General features: G+C 37.8%; 1 protein-coding gene across 1 annotated transcript in view; it reads right to left on the bottom strand.

Annotated features, from left to right (window-relative positions):
• Nucleotides 1-4,732: 4,732 nt before the first annotated feature.
• Nucleotides 4,733-9,059, bottom strand: part of Tsga10 (testis specific 10) — a 92,698-nt gene continuing 88,371 nt past the window's right edge. Inside the window, exons 18-20 of the mRNA XM_013351078.2 lie at nucleotides 8,773-8,877; nucleotides 8,303-8,449; nucleotides 4,733-5,056 (exon numbers count right to left, since the gene is read on the bottom strand). Coding sequence (XP_013206532.1) covers nucleotides 5,032-5,056; nucleotides 8,303-8,449; nucleotides 8,773-8,877 — 277 coding nt within the window. The 3' untranslated portion in view covers nucleotides 4,733-5,031. The remainder of the gene's footprint in view (nucleotides 5,057-8,302; nucleotides 8,450-8,772; nucleotides 8,878-9,059) is intronic.

Below are 9,059 nucleotides of genomic sequence, written 5' to 3' on the forward strand. Positions count from 1 at the left end.
ATGGGATTCCCCTCTGTATGTTGTGAATACCATTGGTTAATAAAGAAACTGGCTTGGCCTGATAGGGTAGAAAAGAGCTAGGTGGGGAAACCTAAACTGAATGCTGGGAAGAAGGAAGGCCGAATCAGGAGAAGCCACGTAGCCCTTCCAGAGACAGACACTAGAACCTTAACCAGAAAACCACAACCACATGACAATACACAGATTAATAGAAATGGGTTAAATTATATGTAAGAGTTAGCCAATAAGAACTAGAGCTAATGGTCCAAGCAGTGATTTAATTAATACTGTTTCTGAGTGGTTATTTCAAGTCTGGGCAGCTGGGAACAAACAAGCGGCCTCTTACTACATGTGTGTGTGCATGCATACATCACCCAGAGTAATAGAGGGTGTGTGTGTGTGTGTGTGTGTGTGTGTGTGTGTGTGTGCGCGCGCGCATGTATTCCCATTATTTACTTCTCACTTTTAGTCATCTTAGAACCTCAGAAAAGTGAGTTGACTAGGATCTCTCTGACAAATTCATCCCTTAAGAGTTTTAAATGGTCAAACATCAGCAAGCAGTGGTTGAGACTGCATACTGTTCTTTCAGAGGTCCAAGTTCATTTCCCAGCATTTATATTGGCTGGCTTACAGTCACCTGTAATTCCAATTCTAGGGAATATGATGTCTTCTCCTGGGCTCTGCAGGCACCCGCACTCATACATGCCACATATATACCTAGAATTTAAAAAATAAAAATAGATAACTCCAGTTTAGGGGGTCCAATGCCCTCTTCTGGTCTCTGCATTCACAAGGCATGCATGTAGTACATATACATATGTGAAGGCAAAACACTCATAAATAGAAGATAAACATTTTTTTAAAAACAAAGTAAAATTAAATCTTAAAAAATTAAAACTACCCATAATTCTAGAAATTCATGGGAAGCAGCAAAATAAAACTTCTAATGCCACAAGAAAAAAAATTAATACAATTTGAAATATGTGCAATATATACTATAGCATATGTAGTATGATATAAGTATGATATATATTATAAATCTATTATAATATATTTGGTTATGGTTTTAAAACTCACAAGAACTGGTTAGAATCTCTGAAATTTAGTTGCAATGTTTAATTCTTCTCTAGGCACACTGCTGGTGCCCTAGGCCAACTAATATCATTGTATTTTTCTAATACAATGTGTTGGTGTCTAAGTTGTTATATAAAGTGAAGCAAGAATTAGGAACTACTGAATCGGACAATAATCAAATGATATCTCTCCTATTATCTGCATCACATTCCAGTCCGCACTCTAAGAAGGCAGATTTAATACACTATAGCACTTCATTGCCCTGCTATACATGTTATTTTTATATTTAACCAAGGAATCATATTATTTGTAATAAGAACTATTATCTAAAGCAACCTGCATAATTCTTGCCTAATAGAAGAGGCCATATTACTATACAACATACTTGAATATGTTTGGTTGCACATGTTCCTTATGTCTATGAATTCTAACCCAATGAGGTACACATGAGACAAAGGCCTGATGCTGTGATTAGAACTCTACTCTGGTTCTTCAGCCTTGTGATGCCAAAAAAAGAGTCTTTTCTAAGTTACAATGCACCTATAGAATACTTTCCCTTAAAAATAAATGAGACATTTGCTTTCAATTCAGGAATTTATTGCAAGAAGACAAGTTCAAACTGACCCACTGAAACAGTTTGTAGGGGTAAATTCTGAATTGGCTTTCAGGATGCAAGGCTGAGTATTTTGTAGAATCCCATCTTAAGACAAGTTGCTTTTGGAAGCTGCTTAACATAAATATCTTTTTATAAAATATGTTGCTTTTTTTTCAAATCAATTGGGAAATGACATAAAATTTAAAGAGAATTAGCCTAACTCACTCTGCTGTTGTTGAAACCTTTGCAAGGCAAAGGAGTAACGTGTAGGGGCTAAGGGCGGGTCAATTATCTTGAGGTTTTTATGTTTTGTGGTATATTTGGAATTCAGATCAGTCAAAGGTTTAAGTAGTTATATTCTGATAGTTCACGATCTGTCTTTGAGTGAGTCGATGATCTCTGGCCTGCTATGGGTACTGATACAGAGGACTGCAGGTAGATGGGCTGTGAGGAGTCTTTCTTTTTTAACTGGCAGTTCACATCCTATCTTAGTATAGCAAATGAGTCTCATCCTGTAGTCATAAACTCTTTCTGATCATGCAAGAAATGCAGCTTTAAGCACAGCATTTGTGGAGCCAAGAAGACCCTACTGAAAACCAGAGCAAGGTTGTCTGGGAAGAAGCATCGAAGGCAGTAAGGAAGAGCTGACACTGATAAGGGCCCTGAGAGCATCAGATTCTCACGACTTCAGCAACACTTTAGTTAATTTCAACCTGTGTGTTATGTAGTTGATGCTGTCTGGACACTATTAAATAATATTCCTATTGTTAAACTCTAATGGGTGAACTCCTATGGTAGTGATTTTTAAAGCCGGGACTGGAACCTGGGCCTTTGGATATTTGAAGCAAGCTCCTCCATTGAACCACATGCATACAGTTATATCTACAGGTCAAAAAGCTAAGACCCATTCCTTAAAAACTCTATCTTACAAACTTTAGCACAGATTCTCATGCTAATGATTTCTACTCCTTAAAGAAAACCAAATGGTGGTTCATATTAACCAAAGAGACTAAAAGAATCCCAAGAGTGCTTTTTAATTGAAAAACTTTTTTTTTTTTGAGATAGGGTCCACGTAGCCCTGACTAGCCTAGAAGTCACTACATAGTACAGGCTGGCCTTAAACTTTTGGTAACCATTATGCCTCTGCTCCCAAGTCCTAGAATTGTAGGCATGTCCCAGCTCAAAACTTCTGTTTTTAAATTACTCAATGAATTAACAAGTGTCTTTCTCAACACACTCACTTCAACAGGAGTAGACACTTTGTATTGAGCATAACATTTCTGAGCTCGGAGCCCTTTTCAGGAGATTTTTGCTGTTGCTGTTATCCAAGAAAGAATGTTTGGTATACTGTTTACAATCAGGCTCTTCCACATCAACAAGAAAGAATGTTTGGTATACTGTTTACAATCAGGCTATTAAGTGTTTATTTATATCAAGTGACAAGAATCCCATTTCAAGCAAATATTCTTGAATATTACCTTAATAAAAAAAATCTTGTCTTTGAAGTTTGAATAGAGAACCAGGTGAGATTTCTCTTGCCTTAGATAACAGTAGTCCCTTTGTATGCGCCATACCATGTAACTCTCCTCTGAAACAGTATGTAACAATGTCACGAATCAAGCATTGTATACTTTTCAAGTATTGAAACACTTTCTCACACACTTTATTCCCATGCCCCTCTCCTAACACCCCGCGCTCTGCATACGAGCTGGCAAGTGCTTTCCATAGGTGATACTCAGCTCTTGTTGGCTATCTAAGAGACCAGATTAATAATAATGCTGTGGTGATCGAATGGCAAGGTCACTGGGTTACCTAAGAGGTTCATTCTGCAAGATGTACATCTTGATATGAGCCAGAAAAGCTATTCTACATACTATTCTTTAAAATATTTATGATGAGAACTCAAGAACAATGGCAATGGGTTTTTGATCCTACTGCACTTGCTGGCTTTGGGGGGGCCTGGGCAGTTTGGATGCTCAACTTACTAAACCTGGATGGAGGTAGGCGGTCCTTGGACTTCCCACAGGTCAGGGAACCCTGATGGCTCTTCAAGCTGATGAGGGAGAGGGACTTGATCGGGGGAGGGGGAGGGAAATGGGAGGCGGTGGCGGGGAGGAGGCAGAAATCCTCAATAAATAAATAAATTAAAAAAAATAAAAAATAAAAAAAACAAAACCACAGAGAAAAAAAATAAAATATTTATGAGCAGGTACTGTACTTTATCCATTTTTTAGCCAGTCTGTAATGATTGTCTAAAACTTCATGAATAAGCCTTAAGGTTCTGGAAGGCCAAACTAAAGTGAGCATGTGACGTGAATTTATAATAAAGTATCAGCGTACTAATGATTATTTCATGATGAAATAAGATCTCAAGAGGCCACTACCCTTGTCACTACTGCCATATCGAATAATGACTAGATACAATGAGAAACTGTCCATCATAGGAATACTATTAATGACAGGGCTTGCTTTTTTATTAAAATGTAAGAATACAAATAGCTTATATCAGTAAAATACAGTAGCATTCAGGCTCTATTATCAACATTAAATCAAAGCCTATGGACAGAAAAGAGACTTGAGAGATGCAGGTGAGGGAAATAACTTGTCACTCTAGATAGATTACAGACAGCTACCACAGGGGGGAAATAATAAAATGGCAATAAAATTCATTGCAGCACTTTAATGTTTTGAGGAAAACTTATTAAAAATACAGATTCTTTAAAAATCTTACATTTTGGATAGATATCATCACCTACCTTTCTAACAACAGTAGGAGCAGACAAAATTGTAAAAACGCATGGTACTTGGGCTGTGTGCTACAACAGCATGGGCTGAAAGCCCTGGCACACTCCTACTTGGAAGGTAGACTGTGGCATGGAAGTCATGTCAGGTTGGTTCCAAAATGCAATACTGGGTCCCAGGCCAGTGCTAGGCTGTGCCCATGTTAGCACAGCTTTTCCAGCCATGAGAATATAAATCATAAAGAAAAAAATATAACCAACCAGTCATTTGAGACAGCAAGAAAGGAAAGGAAATCAGTTTTGTAAAAACACTTTTCCCTCTTTTTTAAGCTTCTTTATTTACTCCGGACAGTTAACAAAACAGTGCTCAATAGTGAAGTAAGCAGATTTTACACTCACTATTACTGTATGGATAGAAAGAGCCATGTGCATTTTTCTTTGCATACATCAACCCAGATCACTGTGATATGGCACTCGAGAACAGACTCAGAGGCACAAAGTCAATAAATACATTTAACACTGTCAAGCATTCAAAAGATAAATGCAATCAAATAGCAAAAAAAAAAAAAAATCCGTTTGTATCTTTGACCTTTCCAAGGCTGTGGAGAATCTTTTCACATGTCAGAAATCTCTATAGCAAAGATTCCTATAATAGAAGAAAAAACAGATTAAGGTTTTAAATGCAATTACTCTAGCATACTTTAGTAGCGCTTGGGGTTTCCCCCTTCAGCCTCTGTGAAGGGAAATGGATATAATGAATTTGTTCATGCCATGGAATACTACTTTAACACAGAAAGAAAGATACATTGACATGTGCAACTTGCAAGGTTGTCATGCACATTATTCTGAATGAAAAAAGCCAGACTCAAAGGTTGTGTTCTATATGTGACTGAATTTGCACAGGATCCTCAAGCTGAGAGAATTATAGTACAGATAAAAAGTTAGCTGGCCTTCTGCTAGGGACACGGGAGATACAGATCCTAACTTTAAAGCGATGGGTACCACAAGGGAAGACTGTCTTTTACAATTAATGCTTTTAAGTTAGTGTTTCACACATATATGCTATTATACCTGTTTCTCTTTGTACCCCTGCCTCAGTGTCCCCCTCCTCATTCCCACTTCTCCCATCTGCTGGTCCCTTTATCCCCTAACAGCTGCCCCTTCTGCTTTCTTGTCACATGTATTCCTTTCTTCAGATCTCCTCCTAAGTAAGCTATTTGGTACTGATTGGACAACTCAGCATTTAGTTATTAGCAAGAGGTATATATAAAGACTGCACATGTAGGTATAACCATGCACACACAAATGAATACATTAGGGAAATATTAATAAACCCTGTGTAATAACTTATACCAGTGCCCATTTCCTATTTTTCAAGGTGGTATTGCTGTAGGAACTGGAAAAGATATTTAGGATTCTCTGCTCTACTTTATGGCTACCTCTAAGACAATAACCATTAAAATTACTTGTGGTTCAGCCATAGATGGACATTAAATATTGCTCAGCAGTTAAAAGAGACATGTAAGATTCTAGATAAGACTCAAAATATTATGCTGAGACTAAGTCAGCACCAGAGGCTACCTACTGTATGATATCAATTATTTGACAACCTGGAAGAAAGAGAAGTAGGGGCAGAGAAGACAGAATTGAACTTGGTCCTCTGGAAGAGCAGCAGGCACTCTTAACTACCTAGCCATCTCTCGAGGCTCAGGGATAACATCTTAAGTTGACAGTGAAAGATGAATTTTAAAAGGAGGGCTAAGGGTATATTATTAATGAAAGTAACAGAAAAGATACAAATCTTTCTAATTATTACAAGAAATTTGAGTTTTTAAAAATGAAAAGATCAAATGGGAAAATACAGAAGACAGAATAATATACACAGCAAACATAAGATATCGTGATGGATTTGAGACCAAATATAACAGTCACAGAAACAGTATAAAATTAAACTTTTTAAATTTAGTAAAAAAAAATTTCAAATAGCTTATAAAGCAAAACGTAAATCAATATGTTTGTATCAATTATAAAATAGATACAGTAAGTCAGAGAGATCGAGAAACAGCTGAGTAGAGGGATTTACGAGGAAAGTGGAAACAATAAGAGAAAAGGATCAGCAGCTTGAATACAGAGTTTTAGACACCAGGCCAAACAAAGAGTGTAAATGTTTCAGAAAAGAACACTTCATAAAAGTTACATGCCACAGGAAGACAGTTCAGAATGCTGGTGCAGCAAAAAACAACAAGCCATATATAAAATAATCATCTCCTGTCAGAGCTGTGCCAGTGTGAAGTATAAATACTGGTGCTAGAATAAGAACCATAAGCAGAGAGGAAAGAGATCCCCACGATTGTTCCACTGGAGCCGTGACTACCCAGCAGACAGATGTTCTATTTGTCCAAAAGAAAGAGGAGGGCATCTTTCCAGTTCAGTTCAGTTCAGTTCAAGGGCCTGACCTGGAAGGTAACCAACAGGAACTGGCTGTTCACAAGTGATACAGAGCTCCTGGATGGATTGGCTGGGGAGATGGCTCATTCGATAAAGTGCTTGCCTTATATTTATGAAGATTCTAGTTTGACCCATAGAGCTCAAAAAAAGCTGGGCATGATGGTTTACATTTGTAATCTCGGTGCTGGGGAGGAAGAAACAGGAATCCTTAGGGCTGACTAGGCTTTGATTCCGCAGGATGGTTGGTAACTTTGTATACCTCCAGTTCCAGGAGACCTGATGCCCCTTTCTGGCCTCTGCAGGCACCAGACACATCACTGGTGCACATACACATGTGCGGGGAAAATACATACATACATACATATATATATATAATAACTTTTTAATTGGGAGGGGGTGTTATTAAATATTTCATTTTTAGTATTTTTAGACTATTGCAGAAGACACATTGTGACCACAACTGGTCATAATGAGGTATCAGTGGATCATGGGGGAAATAAAAGAACAAATAAATTTAAGTCAATCATGAACTTGGCATTTGGCTAAATGTCCCCAGTACTTGGGAAAGGTAGGCTAAAAAGGTAGAAATGACGGCCTGCAAACAGATTCTGAACTTTCTAATCAGTCTATTTTGAACTGATGGTGCTGCAGAAATTCAGAGGCTGTGTCAGACACTCTTTGGGCTGAGCAAGTCAGTCAGGAATGTTGACTACATTGCTGGTGTTGGGCCTCAGCTCTCACAGTAACATTGGAATATACAGACAGAAACTGGGGAAACACAAGACAGTGGTCCGTGAGGATGCTTTGGAACTGGAGGTACTGGCTGCTTTTTCAGAGAGAGAGAGAGAAAGAAGTGTGATGGGGAAACATGTAGTAGTGTAGGTACATATTTCTGTATATAATAAAACAAATAGGACAAAATTTAGCAACAGTGGATTGAGAGATATTTTTACTTTTGTAACTTCATACAAATTATAAATTATTCCCAGATAAATTTTTAAACATTTGTGAAATATAACAATAAATCTAAAATAAAAATAGTAAATACTTTCCTATTTATCCTATGGTGCAATAGCAATTAGCCCACATTTTGTAATAAATGTACATGGAAAATAATACAGAAGTAAACAGGAATTCAGACTTTGACAGTATAGCATATAGGCTGATGACGCAGTTCAATGTACAGTGCTTGTCTAGCATGTATGAGGCCTTAGCTTTGATTCCCAGTATCACAAAAAATAAATGAAACACTATGAATAAATATTAGATAAACCTTAGAGTTATTTCATTTTCATACAATATTCATATAAAACTCATTTATAGATAAAACCCTTTCTTTTTGTGCCACCACAACTTAGCAATCAGTTTTAATATCAGTCTCCTTGCTCCCTCAAATCTCCTTGTGAGCACTGCTACATGTGCCCAGGGTCCTGTGCACACTTACTCTTCCAATGATCGGTCGAGGCCTCGGTCAGGAGATCGATGGTGAGCACGTTCTGGTGAGTGACACTTTGTATTTGGCTTCACTGAACTCAAATGATAAGCATTACTTGAGTAATTCTGGCGGCGAAGTTCTTGGACAGCCCTTTCCCTACAGCAAAATAGTGAGGCTTTTAAACTTACATTCAGTGACATTATTAAACCTATCATAAAACTGTAGCTCAACTCAAACATTAAAATCTACCCGTGATGAAATAATAAACCTCTTACTGAGCCAGAACACCTGTAACACTATCATTCTGGAGACAGAGACAGGAGGATCATCAGTTTGAGGCTAGCCTGGGCTAGAGCGAGATTCTGTCTTGAAAACAAACAAACAAAACCCACATGTACGTACACACAGACTAACAAAATAAAACCTACTGCTAGCTAAGGAACATGTTTAGGCAGAGCATTGCACAGGGATTAACTTACCTTTCAAATCGTTCTGTCCCTAGCTGTCTTTTAGTAATGTCCAAATCTGCTTCCAACTGTGTTACAACATTTCTGAACTGGGCCACGTCTCTACTCTGGATAGCCCTAGGCAAAAGAAAAGAGTGATAGCTGATTAAAATCACAATAGCCTGTGACTCCAAGAGTATAGTAAACCATATTGACAACGGCATCTTAGCTGGATCCAATGTGATTTTTGCAAGTTTCTCTCTCTCTCTCTCTCTCTCTCTCTCTCTCTCTCTCTCTCTCTCTCTCTCTCTCTTTCTCTC

The sequence above is a fragment of the Microtus ochrogaster genome, linkage group LG2, assembly GCF_000317375.1.
Source record: "Microtus ochrogaster isolate Prairie Vole_2 linkage group LG2, MicOch1.0, whole genome shotgun sequence".
NCBI lineage: Eukaryota > Metazoa > Chordata > Mammalia > Rodentia > Cricetidae > Microtus > Microtus ochrogaster.